The following is a 20,027-nucleotide window of genomic DNA, read 5'->3' as shown; positions in this document are numbered from 1 at the left end:
AACGTTTTCTTTAGATGAAAGCTTTGCTGTAAAGCACAACAAAGAATTTCTCCTCTCAATGGCCAACCGAGGGAAAGATACAAATGGTTCACAGTTCTTTATGTAAGTATTGTGCTATCCTGAAATGTGTTCATTGGTTGCCATTTGTAAGCTCTAAAAGTAATCCTTTTAAATATTGAAGACTAGCTCCTGTGCAGACCCAAAGTTGGTGGTTTTTCCCAAAGTTGCATGAAAGTAGCCATTTTCCTAATGCACTAGCCAGCCCAGCCCAAACCATGACAGCTGTTTAAGGAGCCTGACTATTTTATCACTTTTGTGTTTAGTGCTTATTGTCTGTGCAGAAGAGCTTTTGGTAGTTTTTGGTAGCTGTGTTCTAACCTGGGCAATACAGCAAACCTCTTAGTTCCTTGTAGGACTCTTATCACTTTATTTTAGTAAGTGTTGTCTGGAAGGAAGCAAAACAGCTCTGGGGGATCTCAAAAGTAGTAGAGGGGGTTTCTTCTCTCACAAAACAACTTTTCAATGTAGTCTTATTTGCAGTTAAAACTTAAATTCTTAAAATACATTGCAGTAGGCTCTTCTTAAATTGAATTTATCTACAGAGAACATTATTGAAATACATCACTTCCATATTTCATGCCCTTAATTAACATGGTGATTGTGGATGTCACTTACCATTAGATCCTTATTTGGGGATTTTTGACTGATCATTACTGTAATTTTTCCAGTTTTTTACTTCTGCCATGGCTGACATCTGTATGCCTTAGTAATGCTAGTGTAGGGGAAACTGAAAGAAAGTCAGATCTACTTCTTTGTGAAATAATCTGTACGTGCAGGTATTTTTTTTTCTTCCTTTGATTTCTGTCTATTTTCTTTCTATACATAGAAGGTTATTTGCAGTTTTCCTGCTCTGAGACAGTTGCCTTAATTTTTATATCTGTTCCTGGTAATATTTATATAATTTAATAAATAGAATACTTACGTCCTATATGAGGATGCCATCTAAAAATTCATGTGCACTTCATTTGTTCAGTAAAATGTGATAATCAAAGTAATGAATTGAAAAGGTAGTTGTCATGGTTTGGGTGCCAGGAGGAGCCGTGCTTACCGGTACTGGGCTTGGATGTTCAAGGGTAGAAGAGGCTCAGCTGAAAAGTGAAATTACTGAACAGAAAATTGGTTCTGTTTTACCTCAAACCAGGACAGTAGTTTAACGAATAAAACATTAAGTACTTTTAACTGTGCACAAACTTAGAATAATATTTATTAGTTTTATTCAATTTTATTAGTTCACTCAAAATAACTTTCACCTTCATATGTGTATATGACATGCTTCAAATGCTGGCTGCTTTCCACTAATACTGACTTTGTTTCTCTCTTTTAAATCAAAATCTGGAAACAACAGAACGACTAAACCTACACCTCACTTAGATGGGTAAGCATCTCTTATCTTCTTACATTTATTTGGAAAGTGCCTTGAGAAAATTAAGTACTAAGAATTCTTACTTTTGTTTAAATTCTTCAGACATCATGTTGTTTTTGGACAAGTCATCTCAGGTCAGGAAGTTGTGAGAGAAATAGAAAACCAGAAAACAGATGCATCTAGTAAACCATACGCTGAAGTACGCATACTGAGTTGTGGAGAGTTAATTCCAAAATCCAAAGGTAAAGTTGAACTGTACATTTACATAGACACAAACTATGAGGTAATTTTGCTCATTTTCTTCCCTGTTGGTTTCTTATAAAAATATTTAGAAACTTACTCATGATGAATGGAGGGGCGTTTGATGAAAAGGTGAATAACACTGCAGTACAGTTTGTCTTCTAAAAAAACTTAAAAGGTGTTGATGCGTAAGACATAAAGAAATATCATATATGCTTTCTTCAGAGCTTCTCCTGTGTTGGATTTCATTATACTAGCTATATTTTAGTACAAAGCTGGCAAGCACTTGGCCCTTAGAAAGTAGAGTGCTAAGTTCAGAAGATTGATGGCAGTCTGATTTTATTTGATAACTGTTGCTTTTTTTGCAGGTATTGAACTTAACCTCATGATTCTTTTGGGTAAATCTTCAGAACAGAGTGGAATAGCCCTTTAGCAGATATCCTTTCTAAGTTACTATAAGCCATATTCTTAAACAGGAATATGACAGAACCTGCCTTTCGTTCTGGAAGGGATGCTCTGCTTGATCATTCCAGAGCTGAACATGGCATTGGAGATTGGATTCTGCTTCTCTTACAAAATAAAGCTCAATCTAAGATGTTGCTGCCACTCTGGAGAATCTCATTAGAGGAAACACAGGATGCATGTTTGGTAGGAGCTAGGATAGGGATCATCATGCTTTTTCATTCATAGCACCTTCTGCTGATACATACTGTGAAGGGTTGCACTGAGGATATTGAAGCACAAGACAAGAATAATTGTTTCTTTGGCCTAAGGAAAATACAGGCATTCAAACTTGAGCTTCTTAGTTTTTCCTCTCCTTTTTTGATGCAGTTCTGCGTTCACCTGTTGTCATGTCTAGCAGAATGACTTTGGAGTCTGAAGTGATCTCTTCAATACCTCAGAATTCCAAGCGAAGTTATCTTATGGCTCCTGACTTCTGAAAGGTTCTAGAACTTCTTAGATTCACTCATAAGTCACCCTATGTGTTAGGACATAATTTTGTTTTTCTGGACAGTACTCAGGAGCATGGTATCTGTTAGAAAGTGCATGGGTGGTGTAGATTAGTAAATAAAATAATACAGATACAGAATGGGTGAAGCTTGTGGGTGAGATACCTTCTCTGTATATATGTCTTCCTTGGTTTGCTACACTCCTTTTTTTAGTCCGGTGTAGAACACTTGAAATTGAATGGCTAAATGGAAGTTTTGGCACTGAGCAGTCTGATGACTTAAAGCCATTATGCAGGGCTTTAAAGTACTTGTCATCAAAAGAGTGAATAAAATAAATACAAAATGTTTTTTTCCTTTATCATCTTCTAAAAGAGAACATGCTTCTGGAAACATCTGACTGTCTGGTCCTACCCATTTGTCTGTCACCTTGTACCTCTTTGCCTCAGTACTGCTGGGATCCTGGAGACAGTGCTTCCTGTAGATGGTCTGCTGTGCCACGGGGGGAGATCAATGCCAGGGCGATGGGATAGCCCACTCAACTGACTATGAGGCACAGTGCTAGATAATGGTGGGCAGCAGGAGTGTTTGGGGAGCAAGAGGCCTTAGGCACCAGCATTGAGCAGGTGGACGGCAGAGCTGAGGGCAGGGAGATGTGGGCCCTAATGGTCACTATTGCAGAGCTGGCCTGATGAAGGTGCTGCCTGACAGACCATGATGGAGATCCTGGGGAGTGAAGAATCCTGCTATTGAAAGGGAAGGGCTGTCTGTAGGATCTGCAAAGGGAAATTCAGTGCTGCTGTGAGAGACATTGGTATGGCTGGAACTGTTTGCTAAATGCACAGCATGGAACTACTGATGAGCTGTGCTGACCTGAGGCCGTGGAGATAGGAGGAACGGTTTGTCATCACATCAGCGGAAGGAAATTTGCCAAACTGCAGTCCAAACCTGACAGGTGGAGCAGGAGAGGCCCTTGGACCTGTCAATGTATGGAAGAGGTCAGGGAATCCAGATAGGAGGAGCAGTTCCTAGGAGGTGAGCAGTGTCATGGAAGTTCATCAACAGAGGGCCATCTAACAGTGGGACTGTTTGTGGCACTTAACTGTGGGAAGCAAAAGGGAACTGACGCTTTGAAATGAGAGGCAGTTACCAGAGGACACTGCTTCTAAGAATTTGCTGGTAAGACAAAAGAATAAGGAGGTTGTCAGTGAGGGAAGTATAATGGCAGATTCAGTGGGAGGGTACATTATGATAGCAAGGGAGGCTTAACTAAAATATTTATTGCATGAGCTTGACTGGTAGGCAACACAAAGGAAGGAATTAGAGAAGTCTTTATGGAATGAAAATAGAACAGATTCTTCTTGGGGTTTAGCAGGGAAGCCAAGACGGCACTAGCAGAAGGAATGACAGTAGAAGTTACGTGCTTAGTATGAATGTTTTCTCTTAGGTTAAAGTTGAGGAAAGATGATCACGTTTTTGGGTTGTCATGATGAATATACAGATGAAGTGTATGAAGGAAGTAAATCTGTCTCTTTGTACAGAAGAATTGGATTTATTTAGGGGTGAGTGGATGATGACTGAGCCAAGTTAGCAGATGCTATGTAAATTGAATGATACAGCGATCACAGTTATAATATTGCAGAGGCCTAGAGCAGAAGCTTTCACCTGGAATTTGAGAGGACGATCACCTAGAAAAGTGAAGTGTTTGTCATCTTTTCCTTTGGATTTTTTTTTCTTACAGACAAAAGGGAGTTTGATACTAGTTGACAAAATTTTGCACAAGGGGATCTAGTCGAACAAGGCTGGCTGCATTGTTTGAGATCTTGACTTTGGTTAATCAAAGGTATATCTGGCATGGTTTCAGGAATGTGAGACACTGACATACTGATTCAAAAACAAAACCAAAAAAATGAAATGGCTATGTGCATTGGGGACTTTTTAACGAGAGCCTTTAATGAAGATTTCTCATTAAAAGTTTATTTCTAGGGGATTCTGTACACAGCAGTGCTAGGCTTGATTCACGATCTTCATTGATGTTACAGATGCCCCTGTAGAGTCACTGCTCATAAAAGTGTGCTTTCTGCGATTAAGGCAGATTAACAGCTGCCTTCATAATTCATCAAAGAGCAATATTGTAATTAGGTCATTCTATCAGTACAATTTCTTCTAAAAAAAAAAAAAGTATCAGTACAAATTATCAAGCACCGATGCAGAGTACAGAGTTACACATTTAAGAATCATGAAATATCTATGGAATAAGAGCCATCTCAGAAAGTGGTGATTCTGGTAAGTCACGTCTTACCTGGACTTGTGATGCCTGTCTCCTCCCTTTTCTCTTTTCTTACCCCTTCAATCCCTAGAGTACTCATTTCTTCTGCAAGCTCGTTACACATCATCGTCAGCCCCTTCTCCACAAGCTGGTTGCAATGAACAGTTGTTTCAAACTTTTCCAGACTATTATTTTTTTTCCTCCTTTCCCCCCCGCCCTTATTTTTCTTTACCTCTTCCTCTGCTGTTGCAGTTGTGGGGTAGGTGGCTTCTCTACAAAAACGTCTGTGTCCAGAGGCATTCGTGCTACAGGACTCCTCACAGTAACAATGCCGTCTGATCAACAAGAATCAAGCATGGTAGTGTTCCCTAATGCATATGTCTGAGGACTGGATTACTGTGTATAATTTCCGTTCTAAGAAACAGTGGGTCCTTAATCAAGTAGTGAAAGACATAATAGGAACCCATGGCAAATAATTGATGCGAAACACATGCAAAATAGGAGAAAAAGACCTGATACTCTGAACAGCAAGGTGATTAAAGACTGGAAAAAATTATTGGGGAAAATATCTGTCTAAATGTCCTGAAATAAACAAAGACTTAATGTAAGGTAATTATTTGAGTGTCACTGCTGTGAATTACAAGATGAGATCATCGGTTCTGACTTTTGTGCTTGAGCTTGCTGCATTCTGTCCAGATCACTTCCTCATTTCAAGTCCAGGAGTCTGATATCACGTGGATAATGTAAGACTTGCTATAGTCCATGACAAGCTGAGAGTGCTTGGCTGTGCCATGCAGTGTGATCGTGTAGTTCCTGAAGTCTGGCAAATATACTATAGGTCACAGTGAATGGAGTAGGAAGTGATGTATTTATTTCAGATGTGGTCATAAGTTGAAACCTGATCCTGAAGTTAATGAGCTGGGACAGTTGGACTGTAAATAGAAAGCACAAGTTCTTTCTCGCTGACCTTCATGCTGCAGGACTGGTTTCATTTGTTGTTGCGGTCTGTAATTGGCCAGCACCAGGTTGGTTCAGTATTCAAAATAGCATTTGCTGCTGAACGGTCATTTCTGCTGAGGTTTTTCCACACCGTGTATCTGATGCGCTGTTACCTGAATTAAGCCCCAGCTAGCTTGCTGTCATCCAGGTATTTTCTCTTAGCCAATTCTTTTGAAAGCAAGTGTTCTGCATCACTGTGAAGAAGAAATCTTTGACCGCTATATATATCACTGCATTCTGAATGGGAACCTGGGTGTAGGATGCTGGATCGCTACAAAAGGGGTGTTGGCTTACATAGATGATGTAATGCTAGCAGCTAATGCTTTGCTGAAGATAAATAACAATACTACCTTAGCTTTCGTTATGGATATTGTCATGAAAACATTGGAACAATGCTGAAGGCTGTTGATAGATCTAGAACATCAACACATCGCAGTCTACAGCCAGAAGGTGTTCTGGGAAAGGCATGGTAGATGAGAAGATGGATCAACAGGAGTAAAATATGACAGCTACATATATTTGAGATTTCACTGTTTTACATTCAATAACTATATACAGAACAAAAATAATAAGAGTTGATGCTATGAATGAGAGCTTAACTGTTGCTTTTCTGAGAAATGCCGACTCTCTTCTCCATTAGGAACCCATAAGAATTTTTTTTCCCATTGAAATTTTAAGTTGGTAGGAAGCATTAGCTTTGTATTACAAATAATGCATCCCTAAGTATTATATTAAGACTCATTATCCCCAATACTCATTTTTATTCTCTTCTCTGACCCATGTAGCAAGGAGTTTATATAAGCTTTATTGCTTTTGATGATCCTTGAAAAACTGCTACCTCTCATCATGTAGTTTTGCAAAAATGAGATCAAGTTAGTGTTGAATTTGAGAATTTCCACCTTGAGCTCACGTGATTGCAGTTATGGATACTTACTGCTAACTCGCAAGAGTCCATCAGCTCGCTAATATGTGCTAAGCAGTTGGAGAATCTAATATCGATAATTCTAAAAACTGGTACACTGTTCCATTATATAGCCACTTGTGTTTTCAGAAGGGCAGTTACCAGATCTACTCTTCATAGAATTGTTTCCTCCACCTCAAGTTCTCTACATGAGTATCACCTTTTCTTTTTTCTTTTTTTTGCCTTCAGATCTCTAATCTGTTAATATAGAAATAAAAGAATTATTTTTCCAAATAGCTGCGCTCTAGAAGTTGAAGAGCTGTTAGTAGATACTTCTTAGTATTCGGTACTGCTGCCACTTTGACTTCTTTTTCTGGACACCTGTAAGTGTAATATATGATCAGAGATAGCTAACAGGGAATTCTGAAGTGGAATTTTTCTCCCCACCCATATGTACAAAATCAAGGGTGTTCATAAGTAAAAAGCTGGTTAATAACCTGTAATTCTTTGAAGTTCTTGGAGTCTTTTAGCTTCTGACACTTGAGTTATTGTAATACCCAAGAGGACTTTCTTTCTGTACAGCAAGGACAAAAATTGTCTTAATAGGAAAGTTACCATAACATATTTTTATTTTTTACAAGAGTTTCTCAAATTACTTGCCTCAATTATTTTATAACAATGGCTGATACACAATAGTTAAATACAAATTGCATCAACTTGTTGGGCACAAGTGAAAACCAATAGAAGAAATGCTAGGCTAGGCTCAACAGTTTAATATCTCTGTCTTTAATAGAAAAGAAAAAAACTTAGGCTATTCAGGGAGACACCTTTATGTTTTCTGCTATTTTAAAACATGGTGTTCTCTGTGTCTGAGAAGTTTCATAATCCTGTCTTTGGTACCTAATGTTTTCCCTTACCTGTTTTGTGCAGAAGAAGAGCAGGGGATGGGAGGTTGCATTTGAACTGCTTGTATGTTGATGTAGGTCAGATAATATCTCTGTAAACCATGAATTTTTTGAATAGAGCAAGCTATTAAAAGCTTTGCAAAATAGGCTAATACTCTCAGCTAGGATTCATATGCAATTTTAAAATTAATTTCTGTCTCTGATCTGAAGCCCGTTCTAAGGTCTTAACAGGTGTTCCCCTAAAACATGGATTGTTTGCTGTGACGAGGAAACAGGCAGTTTGGACATCAGTATTTATTTTGATATATTTTTCTTCTCTTTAATGGTGAAGGTTCTGTTTCTTCTGTCTGTGGCTGTAGTATGTTGTGTAGTGAATGATGGACTATCTTTGCAATTTGCAATGGCAAAGTGAAATAATATTTGATGTTAATTAGAAGAGTCAACTACAGCAGTCCAAACACAACCAGTGTGCTCTTCCTGATTTTCCTAGATAGAGCTTTTAATTTTCTGGACAATAACCTTATATGAATTTCATAACACATTTGAAGAGTATCCATACCATTCAACTGTTTTACCTGAAGCGTCATAACTCAGAAGCCTAGACATTCTTTAGTGAAGTTTTTATAGTACATTTTTTATTGTATATTTTTCAAATTAGTGTGATATGAAGAACGACTGAGGGAGCTGGGGTTGTTTAGCCTGGAGAAGAGGAGCCTGAGAGGAGACCTCATCACCCTCTATAACTACCTGAAAGGAGGTTGTAGAGAGATGGGGGCTGACCTCTTCTCCCTGGTGACAAGTCATAGGACGAGAGCAAACGGGTTCAAGTTACGTCAGGGGAGGTTTAGATTGGATATTAGGAAACATTTTTTCACTGAAAGGGTTATTAAATATTGGAATAGGCTGCCCAGGGAGGTGGTGGATTCACCATCCCTGGAGGTGTTTAAAAAAAGGGTAGATGGGGCACTTAGGGACATGGTTTAGAAGTGGCTTTTGTCAGGGTAGGTTAAAGGTTGGACTCGATGATCTTAAAGGTCCCTTCCAACCTCAGCAATTCTATGATTCTATGACTCTGAAATAATACTTACATCACTTTTAATAGTTTAAATAGGCCTCAGATCAGTTAAAGGGCATAAAAAGATGTGTTTGGTTTTGGGTTATTTCCTATCAGATTGCTAGTAAGTTGCTGATTTGCAGCTCCTGCAGCCACACAAGAAATGGTGAAATATGTAATTAAGGACTAGTCTGCTCTTTAGCAAGGTTTCTTTCCATACTAGATGGTTAGCAAGTTATTTGTACCTTTCTGTTAAAAACAAAAAAATCCAAAGCAAACAAACAAAAAACTCAAAACCAAAAACCCAAACAACACACAATGAGCTGGAGTATTAGGACTGTTCTCTGAACGTGGTTTTACTTAGCAGGAAGGTTGAGCTAAATTCAATGAGTAAGCAGTTCAGTCTGTGTCAGGTTAAACCTAAAGCCAAAGAATTTTATTTTTTTATAAACACTTTCTAAGTGAATTTTAAATACTTCTTCATATGTAATTTACATTTTATAAAACATCATCTGAAAATTAACATGGTTCTACAAGTTTTTAACAGTATAAATTTGATACTTTAGAGCTTTGTAAATACAAAATGTTGGAAATTTCTTACATATTTCTAGATATAGCCTTTATTGTACTTGGGAGAAACAGTGTTTTCTCCAAAATTTCAATTTGTTCTGAAGTATTTTGATGAAGTAGTCTCATGACACAGTTACAGGAAGCTCAGGCAGGTACTAGATAAGTTGATTTTTCTGAGGTTTATTTAGAAGTGTTTGATATTAAAATGTGTCTTTGCTATTCTGACTTAAAGCCAAGAAAGAAGAAAAGAAAAGACATAAATCGTCTTCCTCATCCAGTGACTCGGAAAGTTCAAGTGATTCAGAATCATCTTCTGATTCATCATCGGATTCTGAGAGTGCTTCGGAGGAGAAATCTAAAAAACGAAAAAAGAAACACAAGAAAAATTCCAAGAAACATAAGAAAGAAAAGAAAAAGAGAAAGAAAAGCAAGAAAAGGTCAATTTTGAGATTTGTTTTGTTGCATGTACACCGTACAGTACTGTTTTCTTGTCCTATAACTACAGAATAGTATTCTATAACCAGTGAAGTAGGTATTTTGAAGTCTGGGAGACAATTGGTTTCCATATGCAAGCTTAAATTTTTCTGATATGGTGGCAAAGGGCATGTGCATGTCCATGTGTGTGTCCATGTGCACACGTGCTGCAGCTTGTAACGGAGTGAAGGAAGGGACTAAGACTTACATATATTTGGCTTGAAAAGTTGCAGGAGTGCTTGGTTTGAAATGGGTGGTGGTAGCTTGTTTCCCTACATTGACTTCTGTGCAATTCAATTTAAATTATGTGCAGTGGGACTTACGAGAACGTAGTATGTAGGAATAAAAGCAAAACTAAACAAAAAAATTAATAAATTAATATATTTAACATTATTTCTGTCTGATATACCAAAAGTCTTGCAGTTTCACTGGAATAAAACTCAAAACTTGCTTCTGAAAATGTTATTTCTAATCTAATAGTTTTGCTTATAGCTCAATGTGAGATGTAAGTTGTCAGTGCAAGTCACATTTTTCTAAGCTAGCAGTAAAATGTAAGAAATGTTCACTTAAGGCAATGCTGCCTAAGCATTGTTTCTGTGGGACTAAGCCCATTTCACACGAGTTTGTTTATACCAACTGCTTGGAATTATGATAGTTTGTAGCCAGTTATATCCGCTAGTGTAAAATCTGAATTTAACCCTTATGATAGGGTTTTTCAAAAGAATTTTAATAAAAAAAAAAGCTGTATCTAAGTAGAGAGTAAATGTATGTTCAGTGTTGCACCATTGGAATTCATAGATAAAAAATGTTGGTCAGAAATCTACTACAGTTGGACATTTTGCAAAGGTATCTTTGCAATATCTTTGGGAAAGAAAAGTCTCTTCTGAAATAGCTCTGTTTCCTGAGTGTCTTGTGATATCGTGTATTGAATTAAGAGAATTTCTGAATTACTTAGATAGATTGAAAGGTCTTCCCTCATCCAAATAACTCACCTTAAGTATAAATATTTTTTTAATACAAAATAAAGCTCATCCAGTGAAAGTGAAGATGAAAACCCTGAAGCACAGCCTTTATCTACTGTCCGTCCTGAAGAAATTCCTCCTGTACCTGAAAACCGGTTCCTGATGAGGAAAAGTCCTCCTAAAGTAGATGAGAAAGAAAAAGAAAGGAAAAGCAGAGAGAAGGAAAGAGAAAGGTACTATCTGTCTTGAGTCTGACTGCGTGCTGACAGTGGTATGGTCACCTTACTGTTTTAGGACTCTAATATTAAATGAGCCCTTTCCCTATTAAACAGTTCCATATTGTGAGCACTGCTGGATGAAAAATGAATTTTTCAATTTATTGGTAAGCGTTGTCTTTGTCCTAGAACAAAGGCTTAGTCTTTGAAAATGGTTTTAGTGAGTGAAAAATTTAAAATGAGTGATTCGAGAAAAAGAAAGTAAAATGCAGTGCAGTTTCATTTAGAATTTATTGCAGCTGTCCAGTCTGCATCGAGAACTTATTCTTCATTCAAAAATGGGAAGACCTGGAAATCTTGTAAAATACTTTGTGGTCACAGAATCTGAAGTTTTTACAGTGTGGTTGTTACTGTCTGCACTGACAATAAAAAATAAATGTGTTTTCATTTAGTTTAATTTCTGAAGAGTTTTAAAATTGGTTTTATTTTGTCTTTCCTTCTTTCTCTGATGTTATACATATCACTTTTTAAAAATTATTTTCAGCAATCTATCGAATTCACAGTCAACTTACCAGAGGAGGCTGTTAGTGACCAGATCTGGAAGGAAAATAAAAGGAAGAGGACCAAGGGTAAATATTTACAATCTGTTCTCCAAAATAAACAAGGTGGTAGCACAGTCTTACTGCTGGTGTTACTCACCATTTTCATTAGGATGGTTGATTTTTATTTTTAAAAAGGCAGGATTTATGGTGCATCGTAATTGATTTGGGGACTGAGGTTTCAAGGAAAATTAAATTAATTTCCTGTTTGCATACTGAGTTTATTTTGCAGAGGAGGGGGAGAAAAAACAAAAAATGCTTTCTTTGTGTTACTGTAGTATTCTGTGAGTCAGTGAATGGAATTAGCTCAAAAAGGGTTCTAGTGAACACCAGAATCAGTACGACATCAGTGCCGGAAATGTGGGGAAGAGACCTCTCCTTTTTGGCAGGGGAGAGCTGTCAGATTGGTTCTTCTGATTTTCTGAAACCGTATGCTATGCACTGCTTGTGGCACATGTTTTTTGGTAACAGAAGTCTCTATCCCTCAAATTTTTAGTAAAAACCTTAAAGAAAAAGTGCGTTTCTGTGTTGCTTGTCAAAGCTAAGAAGAATTTTCATCGTGAGAAAAGTGAGTTGCATTTGTGCTAATTAAAAGCAACAGGAGAATACCTCTTAGCAGAGTACAAAAATCCTGAAATAGAAGTTATCTTAAAAATAGTTATTTGATCAGGTATTTTGTATTCCTGCTTTGGCTGAACGTCAGATATATTTTTCAGTAAGTTAATAACTTGTCAGTGTAACCTCGGTATATACATGTGAAGTGTCATGTTAGGTGCTGTGTAGAATCCACCAGCAGGGATAAAAATCTTGCTTGTCTATCGCAGCATATGAAATTCAAAATTACGCCCAATTTTCTCTTTTTCCCTTCAAGCGTTATCGGACACCTTCCAGATCCAGGTCAAGAGATCGATTCCGACGCAGTGAAACTCCTCCACATTGGAGGCAAGAAATGCAAAGGGCTCAAAGAATGAGAGTGTCTAGTGGAGAACGGTGGATAAAAGGGGACAAGTAAGATTATTTCTCTCTGGAGCGTATGCATTGAAATTTTTTTTTATATATATATATATAAAGTAATACCTGTCATCTTAGATATTCAATTACAGTAACTTCCAAAAAACCAGGGTACTGACGTGGTTATCCCATTACTTAACTGTGTGTGATTTTAATCATGCTACTGTAAATATATAGTTATTAATATAGACGACCTAATGAGATTTAAGTTTCAGTTGTGAAGCTGTCTCACTTCTGACTTACTTTTTCAGAGTGGGGGGGATTCAAAATATTTAAAAAAATATGTCTTTCTCTCTCCAAGGAGTGAAATAAATGAAAACAAGAAAGATAATCAAAAAAGCCCAGGAAGAGGAAAAGAGAGAAAAATATCAGACCACAGACAAGTTTCTGAAAGCCCAAGCAGAAGAGGGGAAAAGGAGAAGAAAAAAGATCACAAATCCAGCAGTAAAGACAGGGAGACAAGAAGGAATTCAGAAAAAGACGACAAGCATAACAAAAGCAAGGCCAAGAGAAGAGCTAAATCTAGAAGCCATAGTAAAAGCCGAGAGAAATCAAAAAGTAAAGAGAGAGACTCTAAGCACAGTAGACATGATGAAAAGAGGGTAAGATCAAGAAGCAAAGAGAGAGACCACGAGAAGGGTAGAGAAAAAGAAAAGCGCTATGATTCTAGAGGGAGAGATAAAGAAAGAAGTAGGAGCAAGGAGAGAAGTAAAAGGGCAGGCTCAAGGAGTAATGAACAAGACCATAGGAAGAGTAAAGACAGGGAGAAACGCAAGTCACGAAGCAAAGAGCGCGAGCATGCTCGAGGAAAACATAGTTCCAGCAGTAGAACAAGGGATCGAAGCAAAAGCCGAGATAGGGGTAGGAGAGGAAGATCGAGAAGCAGAGACAGAGACCGCAGTAGAAGTAAAGACTATTCGAGGAATAGAGATAGAGAAACAAGAAGACGAGGAAGATCGAGAAGCAGAGAAAGGAGAGGTACACCAGATAAATACAGAGGAAGAGAAAATAGGAGGAGGAGAGAATCCAGGAGCTCGGAGAGGGAGGAGAGTCAAAGCAGAAACAGAGAGAGGTATTCAAATAGAGAAAGTAGAAGCTCATATAAGAGGAACGATACAGAAAGCCAAAGGAAGAGGCGTTCAAAAAGCCGTGAAAGTAGCAGCCCTGAATCCAGTAAAGATAAGAAGTCTAGTAGAGATCAGGATAGGAGTCCAGACTCAAAAAAGAGAACAAGTAGCAAAGAGAGAGAATCAAAAAAATCATATTCACGCAGCAGTAAAGAAAAGGAAAAGACCAGATCCTCAGCAGAAAAAGAAATAAACCAAAAATCAAAGAGTCAGGAGAGAGATCATGCCCCTAGTAAGGATAAAAAGTCTGATCATGAAACAAGTCCTGGAACAGATGACGACAGGCACGGATGAGTTTGTGGACTTAATGTTTCCGTTGTCTCAAAGTTTTAGAGACATTTTGGGGAACGCCTTTTTTTAAGATGTGGACTTCAGTTTGGTCTTTTGATAATCTAAAACCTGGATCATTTGTACTGCTAAAGTTTTAATAAACTTGAAATGAAAACCGAATTATACGTGTAATACGGTGTGCTGTGTTTTAAGTATTTCATTGGTTTGTGTATCCTTGTGTGTTGGCAGCTAGAAAGGTAACTTCTGTGCCGCATTTACTTTTTACCTGATGAACTTAGTTTAGTGCAAATAACGTCTGCCTGGGAAGAAGCTTGTTTCGTGTGCAAGGAAGAAGCTGCAAGTATGCCACATGTCATCTTAAGGCTAGGAGAATGGTGCAGGGTGGCCGTCGCTCCTGTGTCGCCACATCATTATTTCAGTAGGTATAAGTCCTAAGGAAATTAATTTATAGAGGAAAATTACGGGGCGTTTTTGTAATCACAATGTGAATTATTTGAAGTAAATCTTCACTGTTTGTGCTTCTGTCACTGCCAAGAGTAGGATTCATTCATGCTGTAAGGCAGTCGTCTGTGTTTGGGAGTTATTTCTTTGTCCCCCAAAAAAATTTTTTTGAAGTGCTTATCAGTGTAATTTTTTTTTTCCTTGCAACCTCCTTTTTCTGTTCCATGTTTTCATGTTTGTCTACTGCAGAAAATTCAGCTTGGATGCTTCAGACTACCCTGCCTCAGTTGCCAGTCAATGGATGCACAGAGATGAAACAGATTACCAGAACTCACAGTGGGTGGCAGAGTAAGGAACCAGGAAATCCTTTCTGCTCTTCCTGCTTCTTAGCAGCCTATGAGAAAACTACCGCAGCGCTGCGGGTTTTGGGGTAGTTGAAGCAGAATTCCAAGTAATGTTGTAAGATGGGTTCTTAATTTTTTTTAAAAATGAAAATTTTGCTTTCCTCCCTGTGTCCCCTCACTCTAAAGGCTGTGCTATGAATTCCTCCTCATTCTCTACTATGTGCGTATCTTCCTCAAACCAATTCCCTCCCTTTTCTGCTTTCCTCTCCTGCCTCTAGGCCCCCCCACCTCTGTTTCTCTCTCACGTCCACACCTTCCTATGGGAGAGAAGGAGGGTGGCTTGTGTCGCTGCCGGAGCGCTCACACGTGTGCCAACACCAAAGAGCCGCCCTTACGTGAACTATTCCCACCAAAGGCTGGCAAACCTTGAAATTCCTGAAGAGAAGTAACAAGCATTAATGGGAAGTTGTGTCAAAGTGAAACAATGTTTTAATGGTTTGTGTGTTTGTTTATTTTTGGCAGATCTTTGAGTGTATGACATAGCTTGTTCTTACTGTCTTTGTTACGAGTTTGTCAACATTTTTGCTGTATAACCCAGTGATCAGTGTGTGTCTACGGCAGATGAGCAGGACTGCTGAGACTTGGCTTGGCATTGTGAGCCAGGCAGTTGTTACTCTGAAGGAAAATGACTAGTTATGCATTGAAAGCAAAAGAAAATACAGGAATTGTGAACAACATAAGCGACCTTTTTACAGGAAGAAAACTAGAATTATGTAGTGTTACTTTTTAGCAGAACAATTAGCGGAGCCACTTTGGCTGTCAACTTTACTTTTCCCATGTTTTAGTACGAATTTGGGGTTGCAGTGGTCATTCTATGCAGAATGCGTAAAAATACTTCCTGAGCCCATGTGTGGGTGGATGATACAGCTGGTTTAAGAGTTTATAGGAGAGACCTGAAGGCCTGTCTAGCAGACCTGTCCTGTGTGAAGCCACTCTGGACTCTGTATGGCTTTGGAGAAGTTGTAGTCCTATTTTGGGGGACCGTAGGAAGAAAAAGCGAGGAAGTTAGGCTTAAGAGAAACGTATGGCAGCTCAGACAAAGGCTTCTTTGGTGCATTTGTACTGTGCTAGGCATGCCGCGTGCTTCAGAATCTCATTTAAAAACTTTGCAGTGTTCTTTTGCTATTTTTTACAGAGCTGACACAAGCAAACTATTGCTGAAGAAATATGTTTGCGCTACTGACAATATTCTTGCCATACCACTGAAGCATATATAAGCATGCAAACAAACAAAAAAAATCCCTCAACTATTTTGACCCTGCTGTAGAAGACGGTGAAAAAAATACAAACAGTCAGCAATAAGGCAATCCATAGGAATGGTTAAAAAACGTTACAAAGTCTTTAATTTAAAATCTCCAAATGGAGATTATCTCCAATTGTAGTTTGCAGTTGTGTGTAACCAGTTATTTCAAAAGACGCGCTTGTATACCCTTTCATATGGAGTTTCTTTTTCTTTGTTACGGTTCAGAAAATTATTTGTACAAATGAAACGAGCTCTAATTCTTTCATAGCATGTTAACACTCATCTGAGTTGGTGGCATGAAGCTCATCTTCTTGTTTTTAATGTACTTAGTAAGAAGTTGGTTACTTTTAATTGCACATGTGGGATACCCTTGATCTCTTGCTGAGTGCGTGCCTTGCCTGTATACTATTCGATGGTAAATTGTTCTAGTGCCCATCACTTTGTTTAAACTGAAACAACAATTACAGTCTTGTAGGAGGGAGGATTTGCCAGATCGGTACTTTTCTTTATCAAACTGGAAACTGAGAATGATGATAAAAATTCAGCAGGACTGAAGCACGGTCCCGTGGACAGCAAGACGTCCCCAAGCGCCAGTGAGCTCTTACGGCTGCTCTTGCTGTCCCGGAACCATTTCTTCCCTCAGTGGCACGGCTTTGCTCTTCCCAGCGTCACAGTAACTGCCCAGTGCTGTACTCCCAGTGTGGCTCAATGCCGTCTTTGCCAGCTGCGTGACAGGTCGTTGGCTTTTGGCTTGGAGAACTGAAGTTGAAAGCATATTTCAAAGCAATGCTTAGGTGTACTAGAGATAACCAAAACAACGCTTACGAGTAGTAGGTTTAGAGGACAGCTTTTTATGTCAGTAGCCCAGCGCTGACCTTACTCCTGAGAATTTGTAAACCTTAAGACTCAAGGTAAAATGAGGGCAGGGAGGACTGGACTCCCTGGAGACTACACTCTCCCTGGAGACTGGACTTTGTAAGCATACGTTTAAGTGAATGTACAGCTCTGAAACCGTTTCCAAAAGTTAGACATGCATTCTCTGTTGTATTGACAATAAATACTGACATTTTCCTAATACCACATAGCCTATGTGTACATGGAATGCTGAACTTAGTATTGGCAGCAGCTTTCCAAACTTTATTGGAACTTTACCACTATTTGATGTTGAATTTTCTGGGTACTGCCATCAAGTCAGAAGCACAAATTCTTGGTGAGGGTGGGTGGGTGTAAGGTAAGGTTGTGTAGACACTATTGCCTGTAAAAGATGCGTTGCACTCCGATAATTCTTTGACGTAGCCATAGCGTTTCACTGGTTGGTTTGGGTTTGGTTTGGTTGTTTTTTTTTAAAGAAAAGAAAAAAGAAAAAAAAAGGCCCAAAAAAAAAAGCTGCACTTAGATTTTAAGCGTTTTTTCTATCCGGTTGTCAAAATTTTAACCTGAAACTTCTCACTTGTTACTGGAAATCCCACACTATGGAATTTTCTTTGTCAGATGCTCTGAAGAACTTGCAATAATTCCCTAACAATGTCTAATTTGTAATCGTGTCAGTCTGGCAAGTGGATTTTAGATTAATGTAAACATAAAAGAAACAGTCCATTAGCTGCCTTTCCTGGAACTGTTGATTTATTGAAGCAAATAAAGTATTTTTGGACACACTTTCTAGGGGTATAGTAGACTTATTGCTTGTCTGATTGACAAAAACATGTATCCCTGCTTTTAGGACTTTCCTTATAATAGAAAACCAAGAGATATACGTGCTATGCTTTATCAAAGACCTCTCTTTAAATTGTCTATATATTCTCTCTCTCCAAGACTTGAAGAATGCGTGAGAAAAGGCAGTAGTAGTTTAGCAGCAGCCATGAGGTTTGGGGTTGGTTTTTTTCCTTTTTGTCAACTTAACCTGGAGGATACCAGTGACAAAATTCATCTTCACACTTCTAGAGTCAATGTGATAGAAATGTAAACTGTTACTTGTGCTTTCCTGCTTTTGCCAGAAATAGTAATTTTTCTAATGCAGTATTTAACTAAATTATTCCAGAAAACGCATATCGAAAAGTCTGTGAACTCTGCATTTTGCAACATTTGCAGTTCCCTAGCATAAAACTTTAGTGCTCTATTTTGTGGCATATGTACTTTTAGTATAATTCTTATTTCTTAGCCTTGAATAATTCATGTCATTAGGAACACCGTTCTAACAAAACTTGTGTTGCATAAAAGCAAAAGTACTCACCTGCTTTTTTGTAAAAAAAGCTATCACACCAAAATAATTTTTCTAATTTTAGTATGAAATGTCACAAAAGGAATGGCAGTAATAAAATATGATAAAGGTGGTGAGTTTAGATACTAAAACTACATAAAGGTAAAGGTATATTTCATTAAAGAATTAAATTAGTGTCCTTCCTTAATCATAAAGTCATCGTTCAAATGAAACTAACAGGGTAGTTAACACGGTAAGTTCAGAGGACAGATCTTAAACTGCTAAATACGATTGGTATACAAATTGTATTCATAAAAGTTCTAAAGCATTAAAAGGACTAAATAAACTGAACTATATGCAGCACTGATGGAGTAGAAATTTTGCAACATGCAAAGCACTTGGAAAACTTGCTATTTTTGGCAGGAAGTGAGGCGTCTCTGCAGATCCTGTACATGTCCTGGTAACTGTCAATGTGGGGCTTTAGCGCGCTGGCATCACTGCTAATGAAAAGGAGGGCTGGGAGGACAGGAAAGGAGTTAGGCCTGTTAGTTTATGATCAGTGGTAAGGAGGAGCTAGCTGGCAACTGGTTTCCTTCACCAGCTAAAAGGACTGTGGTTAATCGTACGGGCAGTATTGTGCATGTAGCATTTGGAAACCTCAGTCTTTTGGACTTTTTGTAAGTTGTAGTTCCCAAACAGGGCAGATGATCCACTTGTCAGCTGGGAGAATGAGGTCTTGATATGTCATGTCCAACTTGTGTATTGAAGTACTTCTCAGAAATAAATGCATTTTTGCATATTTGTTAGCGTAATCCGTACGTCTGCCCTGTGTGCTTCTTGCAGCATAACTTAGCGTCTTCTCTATTTAGAGTAATATTCACCTCCCAATCATATGGTGCAACCCCTGTGTGTAAACCTGCTTCTGAGTGCCAAATCTGCAGCCTTTTATTGGACAGAGTGACAAGGTGTGGTGAGCTGATGTCAGGACGCTACCTCTTCAGTTAAGATCTATACATATTCGCTGAAGATGTGAATAGTCAGATTTTTATTCCATGCTAAATTGGATGATAGCATTGCGTTATAGATGGAATCAGAGCTTTCTACTACAGAATGACAAATAACAGTCTGTTCATGATCTATGTATCGTAACACATATAAAAATGCAGCCATGTCTACAGAATGACAAATAACAGTCTATTCGCAATCTATGTATCGTAACATATAAAAATGCAGTCATGTAATGAAGCTGATCTCATGTCTGAACGCTAATTTTTTTGCTCGCTGCAAACTTAGATCTTGTACTTACACAAACACAACCAGTCTTTTTGTGTGTGTGTTTGTGAAGCAGAGTAGTTTTCACTGGTTACAGAAGGACTACCTCCTCGACGATGTGAATTTAAACATAGCGGTAGGGCAGCTTACAGACAGATTAGAATTGAGTGAACAAGTTTTGCTCAAAACGTCACCTACAGCAGTATCCCAGGCCGGCAACCTGGCTGTGCTGGCAGCAGAGTACTGAGGAGAAAGCAGGGAAGTGCTTTTCACATTTCCTACAGTCAGTTTAGAAACTTGAGTGCAGGATACGCGTGGTCTTGCTGCTGACATCTCTCCCGTGAAGGATTAAAGACTCGGCCAGTGCCGCAACTTTCTCGAGATAGTATTCCTATCTTCTGCTGCATTCTCCAAAGTGAATGTAAGTAAACGGTCAGAAATAAAAGGTACGCTCAACATTGATCTTACTGTTACAGACAGATG

General features: G+C 38.4%; 1 protein-coding gene across 1 annotated transcript in view; it reads left to right on the top strand.

The window, feature by feature from the left end:
- Positions 1 to 14,146, top strand: part of PPIG (peptidylprolyl isomerase G) — a 28,549-nt gene extending 14,403 nt beyond the window's left edge. Inside the window, exons 6-13 of the mRNA XM_074593911.1 lie at positions 15 to 102; positions 1,406 to 1,435; positions 1,526 to 1,665; positions 9,541 to 9,745; positions 10,810 to 10,977; positions 11,504 to 11,588; positions 12,430 to 12,566; positions 12,871 to 14,146. Of these exons, the coding sequence (XP_074450012.1) occupies positions 15 to 102; positions 1,406 to 1,435; positions 1,526 to 1,665; positions 9,541 to 9,745; positions 10,810 to 10,977; positions 11,504 to 11,588; positions 12,430 to 12,566; positions 12,871 to 13,990 (1,973 nt within the window). The 3' untranslated portion in view covers positions 13,991 to 14,146. The remainder of the gene's footprint in view (positions 1 to 14; positions 103 to 1,405; positions 1,436 to 1,525; positions 1,666 to 9,540; positions 9,746 to 10,809; positions 10,978 to 11,503; positions 11,589 to 12,429; positions 12,567 to 12,870) is intronic.
- Positions 14,147 to 20,027: the final 5,881 nt, after the last annotated feature.

Source organism: Larus michahellis, chromosome 7 (genome assembly GCF_964199755.1).
Source record: "Larus michahellis chromosome 7, bLarMic1.1, whole genome shotgun sequence".
Lineage (NCBI taxonomy): Eukaryota > Metazoa > Chordata > Aves > Charadriiformes > Laridae > Larus > Larus michahellis.
This window is presented reverse-complemented; position numbering and strand designations above follow the sequence as displayed.